This window comes from Ostrea edulis, chromosome 8 (assembly GCF_947568905.1).
Source record: "Ostrea edulis chromosome 8, xbOstEdul1.1, whole genome shotgun sequence".
Classification (NCBI taxonomy): Eukaryota; Metazoa; Mollusca; class Bivalvia; order Ostreida; family Ostreidae; genus Ostrea; species Ostrea edulis.
Window position 1 is genome coordinate 55,784,095 of NC_079171.1, and position 23,371 is coordinate 55,807,465.

The window sequence follows — 23,371 nt, forward strand, 5'->3', positions numbered from 1 at the left end:
ATTTTCAAAAGGGTGTGCGATTTTACAAAATTTATGTCGCAAGGTTCATTATGTAGAAAATTTATAAGAAATAAATTTCACGAATACTAGGGGTTATCTGAAGCCAGACAATTGTGAAATACTGATGTCCAATAACATTATAGAATGTATTACATGGATAACATATTATTTTTTGATAGTCTTAGTTTTAAAATTATAAATCAAGATCCCTGATATAGAGTCAGGTCTTAAAGGGACTGATTCATGATTTCCCCTAAAATTTTGTTTTTCATTTTAAATGATCAAAATCTATACAGTCTAATATGTTTAGAAGATTTCATAAAAAAATAAGGTTATTCATCATGACAGAAGCTCATTGTAGAGAGTTTACTATTTGTTTTGAAAACAAAGATTTGGGTGTGTTATTGTTTACGAAGTTTTCAAAATAAATGGATATTGATCTAAGTATATTATTTATATCACATCTCAAGTATAATTTAGGTAAAATGTGTCATTTAAAAGTTAACATTTGTGATTGTACAAATTGAAGATTCTTTAAATTACAAAATCAACGTTTCACTGGTTTGTTTGTTTACATAAAAAAGACTCGAGTCTTTGTTTACATAACACAGAATCAAAGCTAAAATATTGCTCTTATCCTTGCATTGAGACGGTCCAAATTTTGGTTGTCAACATTAAATGAGTTACGATTTTAAATTTTAACATAAAAAATGAAAAAATATTTGTTTCGAAAATCGTGCACCAGTCCCTTTAACAAGAAATGCCTTAAGGTTTAGAATGTCATGCACGTATAGAGTGATAATCAAGTATGTCACTTCATTCACAACGAAAGGTGAAGATAACGAACAGTGATCAATCTCATAACTCCTATAAGCAATACAAAATAAATAGTTGGACAAACACGAATCCTTGGACACATCAGAGGTGGGATCAGGTGACTAGGAGGAGTAGGCATCCCTTTGTTCTCTGTGTCTCACATTTTGACTGCAAGTGATGACGGATAATTCAAACTTGAAAAGAAAGTTGGGCAAACACAGACCCCTGAATATATCATAAATTTCTCACAGTCACGGAGAAAGTGTACCTATGTTTTTGTATCGCTAAAAAAAGAGGGGAGTCTAGCAATTCCTACTCATAATCTTCAGCTTTTATTACCAAGATTTGTTTACATAGACATTGCTAAGTTATTGCAATTTATCAGAATTGGTAGAAATGAAAATGAATAGTTTTCGAAAATAAAAAATAGAATGAGAATTCCAGAAACATCACATTTGACCATGAAATATATAAAATATTAACAACGTACTGAATCTACCCTAAGAATGTGTGATAGGAATTGTCCGGGGGAGGAGTGGGAAAACCATTAAACAGATCACGTGATCTAGATGTAATGTCGTTCCGCCCCCTTCCTTTATTGATATGATGTTTTGTTTATCCTTACTGCTGGATAACCTCCCTTCAGGGACTTTTCCTTCTGGAGAGGTAAGTGTAAAACCGCATGATGATTTTGTTTTCATTTTCACGATTATGGAAATATAGAAACACAACATTCACTGAATATGTACAGGATACATCCATTGAATTAGAAATTAGGAGAGGTCCTTGATTTTTAAAGAAAAAATATATACGCTTCTAAATACATGTGAAACCACTTTTCAGGTAATATGCAAGATTAGATGTCACAAAATGTTTAGAATGAACTAAAGTTCCAAACCTAAGCCCGCTGTATCATAGCATGAAATTTAATATATCGAATGAAAATATTGACACAAGATTCGGAAGACGAACCTACAAAAAGCGTCTAAAAGTTAACTCGCAGTATGTAAGCATAATGAAGGTTGATGAGGAAATCTGATAAACTTGTACGCTTTAAGGAGAAACATTGTCCCAGGACGAGGACTTTGTGTATGAATTCCCGCCACACATTGTGGAGACGAGTACACGACCACGTGGTGCTTATAATCCCGTGTTATACATGTGTTAATATACGGTACTCACTATCTAGATAATGACATGAGAGGGACGTTAAACAATATACAATCAATCAATCAATGGGTACTCGATTGTCAGTTTGTAATAAATAATATACGATACCCACTATCTAGATAATGACATGGGCACTCGATTGTCAGTTTGTAATAAATAATGGAGTACAAAATATAGTACAAAATCACGTACTACATGGCAGTGAATATAGAATTTTTATTTGTATACCTTTATGGTTTGAATAGATTATTCCTGAAACTTTCATAATCATGATCATACCGACATTAGATATCAGGGAGAATGACATTTCAATGACTGGACGATAGTAACTGTATTCAGTGTAACTCATTCTACAATTTGAAACACTACAGCAATGCACGCGGAAACGATCGACGTCGTGAATGGACTCGATCGATCGATTGATCGAGAGTAGTTAATTTTTTAGCAAATAATTTCCTGCGCCCTTATCATTATAACAATTATACAAAATGTATTAGTGGGTTTTGCAAAAAAAATACTTTAAATAAGAATAAACTCATTTGTTTTTAAAGTGTCCTTAAAGTGGATGGTACACTATTACACGTAATATTGATAATGAAAAGTTCTACTACTACCTTATAATTCTTAACACAATGTGTCATGGGATCTAAATGAAGTGTAGGGGAATCGGATAAAGATCTACTTTTTGATATAGGATGCAATAAGCATGGTGTCTATTTATGAATGTGATCAAAGAAAGACAACTCTCTACCTATTCTGATATGTATACGCCGATAAAAGAAAGACAACTCTCTGTCTTTTATGATAGATGTGCGCAGGGAAAATGACGTTAACAAAGTCAGGTTCAAAATTGTAACTTCAATCTCTTTCTTTCTTAAACATTTGCGTAGTTTGCGAACACCCCTCCCCCAAACCCTTAAAACAAAGCTGCATGATTGTGATTCCGAGTTAAACGACAGATTAAGAAGGCATCAAGCTGTCATTTCTGTAGAACATGATCGTAATTTATATCAGCACTGACTGCATCCAATGGTGCTTTGTAATATGTTAGAAATATCTGTGGTGTAGTTGATTAAGCAGCAGGACAGTAAAAAAGAAAATGAATATATTCTATATGTTTGCCCAACTGTCTATTTTCTATTGCTTATTGGAGTTATGAGATAGATCACTGTTCGTTATTTTCATGAATGCTACACCCCCTGTAGGAGATGTCAAAACCCTACTCCAAATCACAGTATCACGTTATATGTTCATGTTTCGCAATCGGATCACACCATCACATTCTCTGTTTGCGTTTCTTAGTTGAACACACCACCAGACTTGGCTCCGTTTCGGGTGCTGTTTCTATGTACGTTTAACTATAATATGATTAAATTACCATTTGTCTCCAGTGATGTTTCGATCACGTTTCACCTAAACTGACGATACACATATGTTATCGTCAACCTGACATCGTGGCTCACTTTCACTATAATTCCAACGTCCACGCGTACATTTCACTGCTATTTCATAGATATTACAAATCGGCTCTATTTCATAGGAAGTACCGGTAGTAGATTAGCATAAGCATCTATGCAATGAACATGTTTTTTTAAAATTCTATTTGTTAATGAATTACATTGTATCTCAGGTAAATGCCTTTGAATAACATGTTCTGGTTAGATACATTTAGAGCACCAATGATGAACTTTTACTGTCCCTTCATTACAAAACTTTGACATAGACATTATTCTTATCTTAACATAAGTATTGGATGTTCCGATTATTAGCCTTAAGCGTTTTGATGTGGCTAAAAAGATGGAATTTACTACTCTCAATTAATGATTGTTTATTTTACAATCTCGGTACAAGTTTGAGCTCACCCTAATTAAGCTTTCTCCCGACCAATGTCATCCTCTACCAGTACTATAAGTACTTTGATTTTACTGGCGAACCTTACCATGACCAAACAATCTTGGTGTTAATTCATCACACAGAGATTTGTCCCAGACAATATTTGTGTCACGTATTAGGATCTACATTACTTACAGAATTAAGGTGAAATTGACATCATTAAGCGTATGTGAATACTATAGTATCCCAGTGATATAAATATTCGTTGGAATCATGTTATAAAGTGTGACAAACTATATGCATGGAGCAATCAGAAAATGTTTTTTTCCTAAATTTGAAGATGTGACTACTCAGCATCTGTAACTACATAAATGTCCTTTATATATGGATGATCAGGGGCATTGTATATAATTAAAATGTTTGTTAATCAATTGACATGTAGTGTGATGCACATGACTCAAAAACTTTAATTTGAAAATTTATTTCATTATTACAATCACATTTGCGTTTATACATGCACTATTAACGACTTCAATTTACTCGTAAATATTGCCAATTCGTTTTCAATATATTTTTGAAATGGGGGTGGGGGTATAATACAGCAATTGACACATTTTAAAACTTTCTGCAACATTACCAAGTTCGATTTTGCCTTTAAATGATCTTTATGTTTGAATTTACTCTATAATCTATAAACACTGCATATAAATAGAGCGGTTTTCCCTTTGTGTGGCGGTGATACATTAACTGTGCTTCATTCATTCTATCGCCCTTTAACTGAGCCAGAGATTTATGATTTTTACATGTATGAGAGCTGAGTAAAATGTTACACTACAGTAAGAAATAAAAAAGAAATATATGTAATGAATAAGATCGCTCCTGAAATATTCTTTATGATAAATAATGCATTGATCTACACATTTTTATTTTTAATTTTTCATAAACTTGGTTAAATACCAAGATGCGTAGGCTTCACCCACCGCGAAAATATTCTGGGTCTGCATACGAGTACATGTAAATATGTCAACATTCCACGAGCAAAAAATTGGATTAGTTTACATTCCATGCGTTCAGTGATAGACAACTCGTCAGATATCGGAACCGACGGATAGAAGAACATGGTGATGATATTTACTAATTGATATTTTTCCAATTTCTAAATAAAAGATGGCTTTCTAAGCCGACATGGAATGCTTCTCTCTTCAGATTTCCAGTTCGAGAATTTCCAGTTCGTGAATGTCCAGTTCGTCAGTATTATAAAGAATCCAGGCGGTACCATCCACACTGAAGGCAATGCTTGCTATATCTTTATCTTCCTGTGTTGTATAGACAGTTTTGACAAATTCTCCATTATTTCGCAGTAAGTCTATGGTCTGTATATGACCATACAGTAAGTCACTACGACTGTTCATACATGGGACAACCACTCCAGGCTCTGTTAATGGAATCCTGTGTTTTAAGCTGAAATCGGCCCGAAGTATAATCAAACTTCTATAATTAGTGATTACGATGTCTCCATTGTGATTTTGTCTGATAGAAGAAACGTCGTAAATGTTTATCTGTTTTGTAATATTAATTAGACGTAATGGAACACCATTTACACTAGATTCGTGGATATATAAAAACAAACCAAAGGGATTTGAAGTTACAAAACAGTAGTCGCCGGAATGAAGGATGCAGAACTTTCTAATTAAAAACGGAGTATCAAATAACTTATAGACTGTTCCGTCCTGTGTAGCGGTTAGTACTGACTTATCACATGTAAACACGGCCTCTCCATTGTCGTTTGTTGCAACATTGCTCCACGATATGGGTAGGACATTTTGATTTGGTATAAACACCTTTTTTATAACATTACTGTCATTAAGAAGATACAGCGACATGCCTTTTCCAGCACGATGAAATCCTAGCCAACATTTCTTATCAAGTGTTGCACTTGTGGTTTTCTTAGGAAAAAACGTTTCAAATTTGATCTTCGTTGTTTTTGTAATATGTTTATCTTTGAACTCTGCAGACGGAGTCCTGTCGGTACTTGTGCAGTCAGATTCTGTAAATAAAGAACAAATATATAATGTAAAACCTTCGACGTACCGCTAATATATGCTGAATAACGAGATGATTTTATATAAACTGTTGTTAATATAATGTAACGATACTCTCTAACCACATACTGTTTATTTTCTGCTGTATTCTTAACTCGGATGATTTTATTTCTTTCAATATTTCTTCTTTGGCAGCTGTGAGGATGTCTAAGAATTGAAAAAAAAAAAAAAATGGAATGCTGTTTTAATTTAATTTCAAATGAATTTCTAGATTTCTGATATCGAAAAAATAAATGTCATATAAATATGCTTCTGATAAAGGATGAACATATGATGCACGTGTATGACTAGATTGTAAAAATAATAATAGTTAACTTCAGTATCATTCACATTAGTCTGATTTTTCTTAATTATCAAACCTGTCTGATTTTGTTCTGCTTTCCCCAAATATACTGTGAATTGAACAAAATAAGCATGATTAAAACTAAATAATCACCAATCAACACTCAAGAATGATGACATAATTTATAAAATTGTTTTGATATTTGTTGCATTAAGGAATGTAGTTATGTTCGCCAATGAAGCAAAAATCATTAATGATGCACCATAACAACCATCAATGCTTAATTATCCGTTAATGAAAACCTGCTTTTCTTATTAGCAAACGATTGATCAATATTTATATTTTCCACAGCCTGTGTACGAAATAACATGAAAAAGGTATTGCCTTGATTTTCTCATCAAGCTATTTGCTGGATTTCCTACACACATCCCCCGAAAGTTTATATAACAACTTTTATTTTCTCTTTTTGATGAAAATATTTAGTTTCATTGTATTGAAAATAATTGATTGGTTGGTGTTATATTGCTTAACGTCCCTCTTGATAATTTTTCACTCATCTGGGGACGTCATTACTGCCGGTGAAGGGCTGCAAAATCCAGGCCTATACTCGACACTTATGGCCTTTAAGCAGTGAGGGATCTTGATTGTGCCACACTTACTGCGACACGTGGCCTCGGTTTTTGCGATCTCATGCGAAGGACCGCCCCTGATGTAAGATAATTAAATAATACAAAAATAACGAATAACTGTGGTTACTAGGTTTCATGGTGCTATCATGCAATTTCCCAACGTCCCTTGAGTCTATGTAAATTATCACGAGAGAAGACCGACTGATTACACTATAAAACCATACGAAAAACTCCTCAGAGAACACAAAAGCATTCGTTAATGCAACATATATCATTTGTACATTTTATGTTACTAAAGGTTTCTCTCTGGGTTGTCCTAATAATTTCTCAGGGAGCTACAAATCTACAGCTACGCAAATGCAGTACCAGAAATGTCGTTGAAATTGCACAGTTCATTTGTGTCATAGTGTATGACGTAAAAAGAGGTATCAACTGACAGACACACGCGAGAAAGAAGATAAGTGTCAATGACCTTAAAATTAAATATCTATTTTCATATACCTGGTTATCTCGCAATCAATATCTAGTAAAAACATTACATCATAGCGCATTATCAGAGGTTGCGATTTTCAATAATTCCAACTCACCTTTCATGTCAGAAACACTTTTCTCAACTTTATCCAGGCGAGCTATGGTAAAGAAAATAAAATTCGAAGAATATCTGTATACTTTAAAATCAAACACTCGTTTTAAGTATGTGGAAATGACACCGCTTAAGATCTATCAAGTACTCTTTTCAGAGTCATGAAATGGAATATATTTTCAATGTCAGAGTTCCGACGAAAGTAGGAATCGAACACTAAATCTCAAACAAAGATATCAAGTATGATACCCAAATATGCAGAAAAACAATAAACAAGAGGCTCATGGGCCACATCGCTCACCAGAGTCACCTTGGTCAATATCTTAAGATTTTCCCTATATATTCACATGTAAAAGTTTGATCCCTATTGTGGCCCCAACCTACCTCCGGGAGCATGATTTTACAAACATGAATCTGTACTATGTCAGGGGGCTTTCCTGTCAATGTAAACTTCTTTGGCCCAAATATTTTTTTAAGATTTCCCCCATATAATTGTATGTAAATCCTCTATTGTGACCCCCATCCGTATCCCGGAGTCATGATTTTAACAATATTTGAATCTGCACTGTCAGAGAGCTTTCATGTAAATTTCAGCTGCTCTGACACAATGGTTCTTGAGAAGAGTTTAGCATTTTTGTGATTATCTCCCCTTTGAAAAGGGGGCATGATCCTTCCTTTGAACAAACTGAATACCCTTCACCCAAGGATAATTTGTACAAGGTTTGGTTGAAATTGCCTCAGTGGTTGTGAAGAAGAAGTCGAAAGTATGAAAAGTTTACAGACAAAGGGACAAATAGGCAAATGGACAGACGACGGACAAAGGGTGATAAAAAAAGCTCAGGTGAGATAAAACCATGAAGCTAGACATTGAATATTGTTTTAAAAGCAGAGAACGTGGATCGTCAGTTTAATATGTATACATCAATGTGACCATGGATACGTGTTAGTTTTCATCACCATGTTAATGATAAATAATACCTACCCTTTTTAGCTTCATTTTCCTCTGTGATACCCATGAAAAATAGCATCAACATTTAAGGATTAAAATATTGCATCAACATTTGTGTAATATATTTTGACACACCAGATATTTAAAACCAAGTGTTTAAAGGATGGTTTCTAAGATATACAAAATCATTCAATCTTGCAGTGGAATATATATTTACCTCCAATTTCAATACATGCATGTTCTACCATGTCGATTCTCTCTAGAAATAAAGAATGATATAGCATATTTGAATTGAAGTAATTTAGCTAAATCACTTTAAGTAAAATGTGATATTGTGATATACCCGTGCATCGTCTTCACTCTTACCTCGTTTGATAGATACTTGTCCTAGAAAACAGAAAGAAAAAGAGAAACAAAATCAATGCTGATATAGTGCATGTATAAATAGTCAATATGTCACAATGTAATTCATTCCAACCAACTCCGTAAAACGTCTTATATTCTACCTCGTAGTCTACGAATCTGGGCTACATATTCTTTGGATTTGGTTGGGTTTAAATCACAGTCATGCAAATGGTCTATTCCTCTCTCATACTTGTCGCTTCCGATGACCTCTTTCTCAATCTCCACGACCGACGTTCTCAATTCCTGCCAGTAATCTTCGAATTGCACATCGCCAATCGTTCCATTCGTTGAATGACCAGATATGGAATTTCGTAAGAGTCTTATCCTCTCTATGCAAGCAGATACACAATAGTCACCCGAGACTGGGGGGTTTCCCCATCCAGCCCTATGTTTGGAAATATTGCAGATATTTCTCAGAATTCTATACAATAATGATAAATCTAGATCTCTTGATCTGATTGGTGGACTACTTGTTGTAGAAGAATGCGGCGGGTACAGTAAATCCATTTCCTGTGTATTAGTTATTCTGTTAAGTTTGGATTGATTCATGTCCAGTTGTAATCGCAGGTCACCAGGTTTTATATAGTGAGATAAAACCACTCTTAAGATGTCGCCGCAGATCGTCATCAAGAACTGACATAGCCGCGCAAAGTTCTCTTCTCCTTTCTTTGGGTCAAAACACACAACAGTCGGACTTGGAGCGTCCCCCATCGTACTGATGTGTTGTTTAATGCATGGATCTTTTCTAAAATAGTTTGAAATTGGTGTACATCATATATGTTTTTTAACTGAATAAAACAAATAACGAACGTAAAATCTCAAATTTCAATACATCTTGCTATGTGATGTGGAGCTATTCTATTCACTGTTTATGCTATTGAATATTATACAGCACATAAAATATAAGTCAGTAGATTGATAGATTAATTGATTTTATATTGTTTAATATCTCTCTCGAGAATTTGTTACTTATATGGAGTCGTCACCATTGCCGGCGAAAAGCTGCAAAATATAGGCCTATGCTCGACGCTTACGGACTTTGAGCAGGGAGGGATCTTTATCGTGCCACTCCTATTGTGGTATTGGGCCTTGGCTTTTGTGGTCTCGTCTGAAGGACCGTCCCATTTAGTTGTCACTTACGACATGCAAGGGGTACTGAGGACCTATTCCAACCCGGACCCTCACAGGTCATTTAGTAGCAATATCATAAAACACGTAAAAATTGTGGTATATGGATTAAATAGTTTTCCTTAAGGTGCAGCTAAACACAATTGCTAAATAAAATATAGATACAATGCTTAGTGTTTAGGACATTCACTTCGCAACCCGGAGATCCTGGTTGGATTGTAGACCCAAGCATCTCAGACATTCTGACTTCTATAACATAGGTAATGACGTCACGCTCACGTCAAGCTACACAACGGTGTGTAGCGATAGCAAAGGAGCGGATCAAAGGATCTAATTTTAATTTGATTGTTGATTAACTTAACAAAGAAAATTGCCGGGTTGTATATATAGTAGAGCATGCTTACTGTCCTGCAAAAGCCAGCACCACAATGTTTTCAAGTATCCATTGCCAGATTGACAAAACTTTGGAAGACCTGTTTATCAATGAGGACATACATCTCAAGGAGAAAGGAAGTACGAGAAGGAGCTATATAATGGCAGATGTTCTCAAGAATGATGCATCTTGTAAATTTGATACTGGTATGTCACCCTCCCCCTTTTTGTTTTTACTTTTCTAAAGGTTTATTTGAGAATAATCTCGTTTTGATACAGTTAATATTCAGCATGATGCCCAAACTGTTGTTTATCAAGAAACAGAATTACATTTTCAGGCAAAAATGGGGCCCAAGAGACAATTACCCATTTTGGAAGAAATGGAAATGACGCAAATGAGACTCAGGAGAGACACAACAACATTGGATGCCATCTTTGGTGTAAAGGCCAGAACTGTCACCAAAATTTTCTTTACATGGACAACTTTTCTCAACTTAGAACTTAATTTCTTGGCCATCTAGGAATCAAATTGTACAGAAACTACCTAAATGTTTTCAATATTTTCCTAACACAAGATGTATTATTGATTGTATCGAGTTTTTTTTTTGTTTTGTTCAAAAGCCCAGTCTGTCATCTTCAAAGAGAATAACATTGTCATTTTATAAGCATCACAATACTTTAAAGTCATTAGTTGCAATAACCCCAACAGGGACAATTTGTTTTATGTTTAGTTTATTCACTGGCAGCATCTCTGATAAACGTATTGTTGAAGAATCTAAATTTTTAAATTACATCAAACAAGAGGCCCATGGGCCACATCTCTCACCTGATTCACCTTGGCTCATATTTAAAAAGATTCCCTATATATTCGTATGTGAAATTTTGATCCCTATTGAGGCCCCACCCTGCTCCCGGGGGCTATGATTTTTTTTCAAAATTGAATCTGGACTATGTCAGGAAGCTTTCATGTGAATGTAATCTTTTCTGGCCCAGTGAGTTTTCAGAAGAAGATTTTTAAAGATTTTCCCTATATATTTGTATGTAAAACTTTGATCCCCTATTCTCGCCTCATCTTACCCCCGGGGGCCATGATTTTAATAAACTTAAATCTGCCCTATGTCAAGAAGCTTTCAAGTAAATCTCAGCTTTTTTAGCTGATTGGTTCTTGAGAAGATTTTTAAAGATTTTGATTTCCCTATATATTTGTATGTAAAATTTTGATCCCCTTTTGTGACCCCATCCTGACCTCGGGGACGATGATTTTACCGAAATTCAATTTGCACTATGTTGGGAAGCTTTCATGTAAAATTTAACTTTCTTGACCCAGTCGTTTTTTAGAAAAAAAATTCCCGATATATTTCTATGTAAAACTTTGATCCCCCTTGTGACCTCATCCTAACCATGATTTTAACAAACTTAAATTTGTAAAAATTTGATCCCCTATTGTTGCTTCATCTTACCCCCTTGGCCATGATTTTCACAATATTGAATCTGCACTATATCAGGAAGTTTTCATGTAAATTTACACTTTCCTGTCCCAGTACGTTTTGAGAATAAGATTTTTAAAGATTTTCCCAATATAGTTGTATGTAAAACTTTGACCCCCCTCAGTGTGGCCCGATCCTATCCCCGGGATCCATGATTTTAACAAACTTGAATCTGCATTATGTCAGGAAGCTGTCATGTAAATCTCAGCGTTTTAGTGCTTCTTGGGGAGTAAATTTTAAAGATTTTCCCTCTACATTTTTATGTAAAACTTTGATCCCCTATTGTGGCCCCATCCAACCCCCTTGGGCCATGAATTTTATCAACTTGTATTTGTACTATGTTAGGAAGATGTAATGTAAAATCTCAGCTTTTCTGGCTCAGTGGTTCTTGAGAAGAAGAGTTTTAAAGATGTGTCCGATATATTTGTACGCAAAACTTTGATCCCCTATTGTGGCCCCATCCTACCCTTGGGGGTCATGATTTTCACAACGTGAATCTGCATTATGTCAGAAAACTGTCATGTAAATCTCAGCTTTTCTGGCTGAGTGGTTCTTGAGAATAAAATTTTTAAAGATTTTCCCTATATATTTGTTTGTAAAACTTTGATCCTCCATTGTGGCCCTATCATACGCCCGGGATCCATGATTTTCACAAACTTGAATCCGCATTATGTCAGGAAGCTGTCAGGTAAATCTCAGTTTTTCTGGCTCAGTGGTTCTTCTTCAGAAGATATTTAAAGATTTTTCCGACATATTTGTATGCAAAACTTTGATCCCCTATTGTGTCCCCATCCAACCCCCTGGGGTCATCATTTTTACAAACTTGAATTTGCATTATGCCATGAAACTCTCATGTAAATCTCAGCTTTTCTGGCTCAGTGGCTCTTGAGGAGAATATTTTTAAAGAGTTTCCCTATATATTTGTATATAAAACTTTGAAAACCTATTGTGGCTCCATCATACCTCCGGGGCCATGATTTAAACAAACTTGAATCTGCACTATATCAGGAAGCTTTCATGTAAATTTCCGCTTTTTTGGCTCAGTGGTTCTTGAGAAGATTTTTGAATAACCCTCACCTCATTTTTGTGATTATGTCCCCTTTGAAAGGGACATGGCCCTTCATTTGAACAAACTTGAAAGCCTTTCACCCAGGGATGCTTTTGGCCAAGTTTGGTTGAAATTGGCCGAGTGGTTCTGGAGAAGAAGTCGAACATGTAAAAGGTTTACAGACAGATGGACAACCGGCCATCAGGTGAGCTAAAAAGGTGATGACGTTATGGCAGATTGAGGATTTTTGATGAGACAAAATCTGGCTCTAAAAGGAGCTAAACTGAAAATATATCCTTTTGCTTTGAATAGAAAATTCACGGGTATGGCAGTAAGTAAAATGAGACGCATAGCAAGAGCTAGGATACATGTAGAGAGGGCAATTGGTCGTCTTAAATGTTTCAACATTCTGCAGGGTTTTATACCCCTCAAATTAAAGTCTATAATTGATCAGGTAGTATGCCTGTGTGCAGTTTTGTGCAATTTAGACCGTCAGCTTGTTAAATGATATTCATATAAAGTATGAATATCTGATCATTTCCTTTTTCTTGTTTTTCAAAAATGTGCTTGACATTTGTACTTTTCCTTGGAATCTGAAAACAACATGTTTGATAAAGAAGGTGTTGCACGTCTCATGTTCATTTCGCTAAAGGTGTTGCATGAAAGATCGAAAAATTTAAGTTATTCTAATATATGATAAAACCAATTGGAACGTATGTCTTGATTAAATAATTTTTGAAAATAAGTTTGAAAGACGGTTATTGACAAAATTAGCCAAAATATCTCGAGTTTAAATCAAGCAATAAGCGATTTATATGATTTTTAGCGTTAAAATGGCGGTATCCCCGAATTTCAGAAAAACTGCCTCCGTGAAACAAAATAAATTTAGCATGAGCATGTTCGTCGAACTTTCCTCTGAGAAAACTGTCGCCTTGAAATTTTGTTTCACGAGAGCATTTTTTGTTGTTGTAAATTTAGAAAAATCGAAACGACTTCACTAGTATTATTTTCAACTTCACCTGTACGTTACTGCGTGGTTCACTGGATAAGGTCGTCGACTCTTAAATGTAAAGATGTTTTCTATTTTTAAAACGACCGGGTTCGACTCCCTCACGAACATATTTTTTTTTCATATTCCTTTTCCATCTATTTTTTTTTTCTTAATTGAAACACACTTCTAGTTTTTATAAATGTTTCATGTCAAATCGCTGTTTATTACCATGCTCCGAGTTTGAAATAAGCTTCCAACCTGGACACTGTTTAGTTTGTGAATAAGACAAACACCCCGAATACAGCATGCAATACCTGTGTTTTGATAGTCAAGGCTGCAAACGAGAACTTGTATGCTTTTCTGAATGAAAGTTGTTGACAAAGGCATGGCGCCTTTTACGAAAAACCGTTGTGAACTTTGCATAGCTTTGGAAGAAAGACTTTAATATCAAACGAGGTAAATAACCGTTACACAATTTGAGTTAATATGTATTCCAGTAGCAAATTGCTATGTTGAATCAATTTTTACAAGTACATGTACTTTGAATAATGTTGAATTTTATTAGTGCGTATTAAATAATAATAAATAATAATACCATATTTATATAGCACCCTTTTCATACCCTATATACGCTCAAAGGTATTAAACTTCCCTTATATTGTTTTGTGGCCAGAGTCATGTAGAGCTGTCAATTGTTGGTTGTAGAAAATAATACATACAAGTATAAGAGCTTCTGGACTGTAGTTGTATAGAATATTAAATATTTGATACACTCGTAACATGTAACAGTATACATTGTATCTGATACTCAGGAAAAAAGAAGACAAGTTAATTTTAACAATTTCAAAAAATATCTTTAGACTACATGTATAATGTATTGACACATAAAATGTATAAGCCTTGTCCCTAGTACTTGGGAATCCTTCAGGTATTTAAATCTGAATGAAGGTCAGTTCTACGTCACGAATGTTGGCACGGAGTTCCGATTAGGGAAAATTTCCGCTTCTGTTCAACACCCTCTTTTCATTTTATTCCATGTTTGAGTTTGTAACATCAGCCAACAAATGTTGAAATAAATAGATCAAAGAAACAATGGCATCTACACTACAACCAATAAAAGGGTACCCCCTCATTACATACAGCCCCTTTTCTCGCTTTATCAGCTTCTCCTTCAGATCAACAGCTGTAGAGTGACATGTAAAATCAGGATCATTCGCTAAATCTAGTGATTTAACAGCTTTCCACAGTTTGACAAGGTTATTTCTATGTAAATTCGTCCCCGTTATATATGAGATGTCAGCAAGAAGTATGCAGCCATCTTTCTCCTGTTTTTACTGGGAAACGTCATAATGCAGAAACTAACGTAAAACATGGCACATCAAAGAGATCCTGTATTAGGCATTTCTTTATTTTTTTCCAGAGATGAATAGCAAAGGAAAATCAAGAGTGACAAAACAAAAACAAAAACATAAAAACAAACAGTAAAATCATTAATGCCATTGTAAATTATTTTCAGAACTTGTAAAATTTTACTCTTATATTATGGGAGATAACTCTTCTTTGTCTTGAGAAAATCAGCCAATGTGATTTTTACAATTTTGCTTCTACTCAGAAAATTCACCCCGTATGGTATATGATTTTTAAGTTTATATTACACTTTAAACATTAAGTCCACATATTATGAAGTTTATTTTAATTTGTAAACCTTTACTTAGGGTGCAATGTCCATATATGTAATTTTATTGAAGCAGCAATAGATATTTTCCAAGTGTAAAATTTGTAATGCATTAATATTTTACATGTTATGTTGTAAATCTAATATCAGTACACTCTGTTCTCCCTGACAACCATTTTTTGAGGTATAGAAAAGGTAAACAAATGAAGAATAAACTAATTTACCGTGATAACTATTGTTTTGTACTTTTTTGGAAATACGGAACATATTTCACTCTCCAAGTCAAAGGGGAAAAGAATTCAAGGAATTATCCACTTTTATGAAAGAATGACATCATATAAAGTATCTTCCAAAGATTTTTTTTTTGTATCATCTGCCCTTAAGTCAGCGAAATAGCTACTTGCGATTTTGTAAACAACGCAGGAATATCTGGTGTCACGTGATCGCGACTATTGTAAATTCTGAAACCGAAACCGGATTGGGTTGATTGATATTTTCCGCCACACTCAACAATTTTTTAGTTATCTGGTAGTGCCCAGTTTTTATTGGTGGAAGAGAGAACCTAGATACAATGTACCTGGGAAGAGACCACCGACCTTCCGAAAGTAAACTGGGAAACTTTCTCACTTACCGGCGAAAATGGACTATTAATTGCTATCAGATTCCGAGTCCGAAAGGCGATGACATTATAAGACATTCGACTTACAGTTATATCCGTAAGACTCATGCTTGTCATTGTATGCCACTTCGACGTCTCTGAATCAGAGGAAAAATTCTCGAAAAGTCCGTATTTACAAAAAGAATATATATGGCCTGCATAAACATTTGAAGTATTCCAAACAAACAGAAACTGCTGTGTATTGATAACATGTTAAACAGTCTATTTAGATTATAATATACAATGGTGGATACTCACAATAAACAACGTCTCCATTACTGTATAGTCAATAGTCTACATTGAGAGAGTGCGCGCACGGAATTGTGGGAAGAGGGACCAGACTACATTACACTGTACAGCGTTCATGGTGTATATATTTAGTAAAGGGGGTTTTTCTTACTTTCGGTCGCTTGGGAATTTTCAATGCTATTTTTAGACTTTTCATTGTGATAAGATAGCGACCCTCACGTTTAAAATACAACAGCACGCAATAAGTCTAGCGAAACAATATTTATAAACCATTTTGTCTATCATTCATGATTGCAAATTCAATTCTGACATTTTTGTAAAAGTTTTTTAATTGCTTAAGGTAACTCCATACTCGCAGGTTTATCTGATACAAGTTTAAAAAGTGTATTTATTTCCATACATTAGAGTTAAACTAGCAAATTATCAAATAAAATGCATAGGTCATCACACTTTTTAAGATGCGAGACCTACATAAACAGAATCATATATCACCGTCAGAAAATTGCAATTTTCCTTAAACAGCATTATCTAAATTTCATACAAACTGGTTATGACGATATAATAGCATCCATAACAGTTTCATGAAACTGTATCTTCACAAAAATATACAAAATGTCTGTAAAAAATAAAGGAAATCTATCGCATAATAGATTTTATAAGAAAATCAATAAAAACAGAGTTATTGCCCCTGGACTCAATATTTTAAAACGTATCATTGATTATTCATCTATAACTTAGACTTTTGAAACAGTTTATTTTTAACAAGATTTTTTACAATACCTATCGGAAAAAACTCCAACAAAAGTTACGCTCCTATCATGCATAAATCTAAATAAATAATTGATTTTGAATCTGATGACATCACAGGAGGGTGGAATTACTTTAATATTTTACAATATGTGTTGTGTGTATATGAGCGGATCTAACATCTAGTTTTTATTATATTGAATATATTGCGTCTCTCTCATACTGAGACAGTACTATAGATACTAGCGTTAGCTTATTTCTTTATAGAAATATCCGTGACATTGTCTTCTTTATGCCGGACACTTGGTAAGGAACAGTGATAAACGCCTCACACGTCAATTTGGCGTCTGGAATGTGGAACTCGGTGTTGTAGCATAGAATCCCCCCCCTGCATAGACTTTCCCCAAGAAAAAATTGGCCCATGATAGACATTCCCCTCGGAAAGATGGGCCTAGTATATAATCCCCCCCAGGAAGAATTAATTCGGGCCCAATTTCCCCCTAGGAAAAACCGTCCCCGTATAGAATTTTCCCGTAAATGACAAATACGCTTTTTCTTTCAATTACTAAAATTTTCTTGCCTATCAAGACCCAGGGATTCTTTTTACATTTTTTAAAATTTTGAGCAGGGTTTTGTGTATCACAATCATCATCTTTTGTTTTTTAAAAGGAAATTATTCAAACCGTGTAAAGCTATATAAAAATTCATTCGGACATCTCAAGTCTTTGCCGTTATTTACTATAGTATCTAACATTTGAATTAGCGAAGTTGGGGAAAAGGTTAATATTTTTTTTCCAATTGAAAATTTCGACTTTAAATGAACGAGAAAATTAAATTACATTTATTTATACAGTGCATCTATTTTACTTTTCAGATATTTTAATTATATATCTTTTAGTCGACTGTTTACGAAAAATCCGAATTATATTGACTATCGTTAAAGTCTTTTGGGAAGCATATTGTATGTACTGCATGCAAAACAAAAAATAAAAATATTCCTTTATTTTTTAATATGAATATGATAATATTAATGAGCGCATATTTATGTCATTAAATTATAACAAATGAAATCCGGAAACAGGAGGGGGGATTCTATACCAGGGTGGTTTTTCCGCCCAGGGGGAACATTATACTGACTTTGTACATAGGGGGGAATTATATGATTTTTCCCTATGAGGGAAAATCAATCTCGGGCCCGTTTTTCGGGGGTGGGGGTGGGGTGGGGGGGTGGAGTCAATGCGGGGCGAAAGTCTATGCTACGACACCGGGTCCCCTGTTTGTAAATCGAGTACCCTAACCAATAAACAATAGCGTCATGTAGTAAAACTGTAGGCTATGAGCGGTAAAATCATGCACATCGAGGTTTACTTACCGCAAAGTAAAATGTTCCTTTGTAAAGGGACATGGCTACAATTTGAGCCGAAAATTTTCAAATTTCATTTTTTCATTTTTAATAGTTACAATGCTGAACTAAGGTATACCTGAGGTGAGCAAAAATTTGAATATTAGTTGTCAAGGTACATGAGAGATTCAGAGCTCACAATTCCTTGTTATGTAAGCAAGGGTCGTGCCACGTTTTTGTTTACATAGATTATATATACAACTAAAAGTTCGGTTAAAGCAGATTTTTTAAAATCACAAGTTAATTCTGGACACAATTAAATAGTTTCTAGTGTTTGGCATATCTAATTTTCTTTTAAGCATGCTATTTTCTATTAAGCAATCTATATGTAAACAAAAACATGGCACAAGCCTTGTTTACATTTCAAAGAATTGCGAGTGCTGTATCTCGCTTGTAACTAAACAATTGATATTCAAATGTTGGTTGATCATTAGAAATACTTTCGTTAAGCATTGTAAACAATAAAAATGAAAAATGAAATTTGAAAATTCTCAGCTCAAATCGTGACCACGCCCCTTTAAGTGGGATATAGCATTCAATATATAATTTTCAAATGCAATTTGATAATGGATTGAATCTGAAAAAACACTCTTTGATTTGAAGAAATTAGTTACCCGTAGTGGAAATATGAACATTAAGCGTGTTCGATGTCAATTATTAAATATTAAAGGGGCACTAGATGTGAAAGCAATGACAAACATTTTTTTCGAACTCTCTCAATGACATGGGGATGTATATTAACGACTAATTAAAAATATTTATTTTGTATAAAAAGAGGAGAAACCTAATAAACGTACTTTAGATACATGTAACCGCTTCTGATGTAAAGAAATATATCAGGAATAATCACAGTCTTCCCATAAAAACTCATCTAATCACTGTACATGTAACCGCTTCTGATGTAAAGAAATATATCAGGAATAATCACAGTCTTCCCATAAATACTCATCTAATCACTGTACATGTAACCGCTTCTGATGTAAAGAAATATATCAGGAATAATCACAGTCTTCCCATAAATACTCATCTAATCACTGTACATGTAACCGCTTCTGATGTAAAGAAATATATCAGGAATAATCACAGTCTTCCCATAAATACTCATCTAATACATGTAACCACTTCTGATGTAAAGAAATATATCAGGAATAATCACAGTCTTCCCATAAATACTCATCTAATCACTGTACATGTAACCGCTTCTGATGTAAAGAAATATATCAGGAATAATCAGAGTCTTCCCATAAATACTCATCTAATTACTGTACATGTAACCGCTTCTGATGTAAAGAATATATATCAGGAATAATCACAGTCTTCCCATAAATACTCATCTAATCACTGGAATTACATCTTCATTATTTCCATTGCATACTAGTATATATATTCCCTTTTCTCACCTCTTTTTCCCTTCTTGTTTTTCAATGTAAAATGTATGATTTATTTACCTCAAATGTTTGAGGTATTTTTGTCGCCGATAATGTAATAGTATAGTTTATCCTTTGTATATATGTTGATAATCTCTGTAATAGAGGAAATAAAAGATGAATGAATGAATCTAATCATCGAAATTCACTGCTTTGAGTATAAAAGTGTTCGAAATCATTAAATACTGGTGTTATTACTTAAATTTATAATATGAGGGGAATTTTCATTGAATTCAATTTTGGTGACAAAATGACAACCAATGTCCCTGTAAAGATTAAATCATCATATTCAGAATTAATTCATAATTCAAATTATCAATATTCACTATTCTTAATCAGAAACAAAAGTAGATCAGAAAACAGGAAAAGTATAGAATGTTGGCTATTCTTACTCCTCCTAGGCACCTGATCCCACCTCTGGTGTGTCCAGGGGTCCGTGTTTGCCCAGCTATCTATTTTGTATTGCTTGTAGGAGTTATGAGATTGATCACTGTTCGTTATCTTCACCTTGCTACTAAAATCGGACAAGTACATTGTAGCAAAATGCCAGGAAAGGCTGTTTTACTGACAGACAGATGAGTTTTTTGTTTTTGTTTTACTTTTGATATTTTGTTTTTGGAATTTTTATTTTACATTATCATATTGTATTTATTTGATAATTAGTATAAGCGATTCGTTTTAAATCATGTACAATTTGAACGTTGAAAAAGTGAAACTTTTGAAGTTTGTAGAATTTAAAGAAAAAGATTCTTTTTCCAGAATGAACGATAATTTTAGTGCAATATGTAATACGCACTAAAATTCTATGTCAGAAACCACGAACATTATCTTAATATAGCATTTAATGTTTTAATTCACAAACATCTCCTGTTTTCAATCCATTGTCAATTTAAAAAAAACCCACTTTGATTTCCTAACTTAAGTGCATCTGATAAAATCTGGGGAAAAATCCTAAAGAATAAATTCATTCATGAAAATATAAATTAAAATACATTGTTGAAGGACGGCGATATCAGTGTGTTTCGCCATGTGATTTTTCAATAAATTACAATGAGGGTCCTTAGAGAAGTTTAAAAAAACCCAGATATGCACTCAATATGCCCTAAACCAATACCATGCTCTTAAAGGGTTTGATTTAAAAAAATAAATAAAAATCAACTGATTGTTCGTGAAAGCATGTTCAAGAAGGACAATTGTATCACAGCATTTAAACGGACGAGCAGCTGAAAATAACCCATAAATAAACGAATTGTGTACAAGGTTCCGCACAATGACGCTGTCACACAATTGAGGGGCGGTCATTCGGATAGCCTCGTCAATGATTGAACTGTACATATTCAATCAAACGGAAATCTGCTTCCGTATGCGTTTTGTATAAATATAATTGTCGAGAGCAGATATATGATTCCTTATAAAAAGCTGCATGTACTTTAACGGGAACGATGTCACAAAACGTCACTGTCTTCGCTTCCTTGTATTGAGAGTGCACTTCCGGCGAAAGTTGTTAAATTTCACACTTTTTGTAATAGGCTACCGAATAATGCATTTAAATCTGTAGATTTCAGTACAATAAAGGTCACGCGATATTACAGATAATGGGTACAGATGGATCAATGGGAGCTCTGCACATGCGCTTGTAAGTATACATGAATGTAAAATAAAAATAAATCCTATATCAAAACAACGCCCTCGTTTATTTCAAAGGTGGAAAACCTGCATTATTAGTTATTATCAGATGCTCTGTCGGAGTCGGAGACTTCTTGTATTTTCCATTGGTCTAGGAAAAATTTATAAAGAAATTTTATTGTATGAAAAATAACCTACATCACTTTCCGACTTACTCAATTGTTATCAACTGATAGCCTTCCTGAGTTCTGTGATTTAGGGACAAAATGGCTATATATGCGATTTAATACAAGAACAATAGATTATATAAAGGTTATCTTCCACCATTCGTTATAAATATGAATTATCTGGTCACATAAAATAGTCTGCCGTGTCTGTGTAAAACATATATCATTTGACTGTATATCATTATTATACAATCGTTTCTATGGAAACACTCTATTCCTATGAATTTTAAAATGTGTACAATGTTCGAAGTAATAATCAATATAAAACAGCTACCAGAGGTATGGTGGTCGCCCTCTCAGGCACGTGGGTTTCCTCCGGGTACTCCGGTTTACCCTCCATCAACGACCCCTACATGCCAAAATCTGAGCCGACGAGAAGCATTGTTACAGGTTATAGAATTTGTTTGCTAATCTTTGTAGAATAATTAAAGTTTAGGCCTTTACGAAAGTGGCACACCAAAACATACGTTTAATATTAGCATATAAGACTTATATATTAATATAAGACTTAATGTAGCAATGATTCGTTTAAATTGATTTTATATTGACTCTTACATTGATTATATTGACCTTTATTATTGACTTTTATATTTACTCTTATATTGAGAAAACGGAGGACATATTTACTCAGTGACTAATATACGACATGCGAGATCTATACATTTGTGTCACGTGGTTCCGGTTGTCAAGGGAAGTAAATAGTGTCACAGGTTATACCGGAAATGATACAACGGGTATATGAAAAACGTTAAATACGAAAAATACACGAATGACATTTAATTCTCAATGGGTAACTCTTAAAATATTGACATTGACAGATGTTCAAAGTTAAATCAAAAACTGATTTCGTGTCACTTTGAAGTTCTGCTGAAGTTGTCATGCATCCGACATTAAGATTTTGAATTTTACAAAATTCGTATCGTACAAAACAACGAAGATCATGTTATTGAAGATGAAGTTTAATAGAGCGTTACAAATTGTCTTTATATTATTAACTTTCAAAATAAGTATGAAAGGAAATGAAAATTGAATTCGAATTATGATTAAAAAATACTAAGGACGTCAAATGTAAAAAACAATGCGCTTATTGAAAAGGCGATAACGGTTTTAAGAAAGACGATATGCTTTGAAATTTCACCGTAGTAGGGTAGTAAGGAAGGATTTAAACAGGGGTAGACGTGATCCGCGGGGTGCGCGATAACACCCGGGTCGTACCACAGTGACACGCGCGCGTGTTAACTCACTGTTCCTGAGGAAAATCTTACAATGAAAATCAGCAGGGGTCGGAAATAAAAAGAAGACAGACAATACGCCGGTAATAAAACGAAAGCCATTTCACGTGTGATTGATTTTCGTGGCTACATTTTAAGACTTTTTCTAAATTTCAGTAAAAACAAAAACGTGTTGAAATGCTGATTTTATCAATGAATGGGTTTTTTATAAAATGGAAATGAGGCGCAAAAAGAATGATATTTGACAATCAATTGTCATCTAAGTGAAATAAAGTCTTTGTCTTTTATAAAGTGCATTGTAAAATAGAAAAAAATACATGGAGAAATAAAAG

At 34.1% G+C, this 23,371-nt stretch overlaps 1 protein-coding gene across 3 annotated transcripts in view; it reads right to left on the reverse strand.

Annotated features, from left to right (window-relative positions):
* Window positions 1-4,284: 4,284 nt before the first annotated feature.
* Window positions 4,285-23,371, reverse strand: part of LOC125660881 (uncharacterized) — a 91,258-nt gene continuing 72,171 nt past the window's right edge. For 2 of the 3 annotated variants that reach the window (XM_056146504.1, XM_056146505.1), the window contains 9 exons: window positions 16,178-16,227; window positions 8,872-9,515; window positions 8,732-8,752; window positions 8,583-8,624; window positions 8,399-8,419; window positions 7,421-7,462; window positions 6,281-6,313; window positions 5,991-6,068; window positions 4,285-5,866 (listed from right to left, as the gene is read on the reverse strand). In XM_056146504.1, coding sequence (XP_056002479.1) covers window positions 5,022-5,866; window positions 5,991-6,068; window positions 6,281-6,313; window positions 7,421-7,462; window positions 8,399-8,419; window positions 8,583-8,624; window positions 8,732-8,752; window positions 8,872-9,481 — 1,692 coding nt within the window. In that variant the 5' untranslated portion in view covers window positions 9,482-9,515; window positions 16,178-16,227 and the 3' untranslated portion in view covers window positions 4,285-5,021. Of the gene's footprint in view, window positions 5,867-5,990; window positions 6,069-6,280; window positions 6,314-7,420; window positions 7,463-8,398; window positions 8,420-8,582; window positions 8,625-8,731; window positions 8,753-8,871; window positions 9,516-16,177; window positions 16,228-16,387; window positions 16,516-23,371 lie in introns of those variants that run through there. The other variant, XM_056146506.1, reaches the window with a different exon arrangement.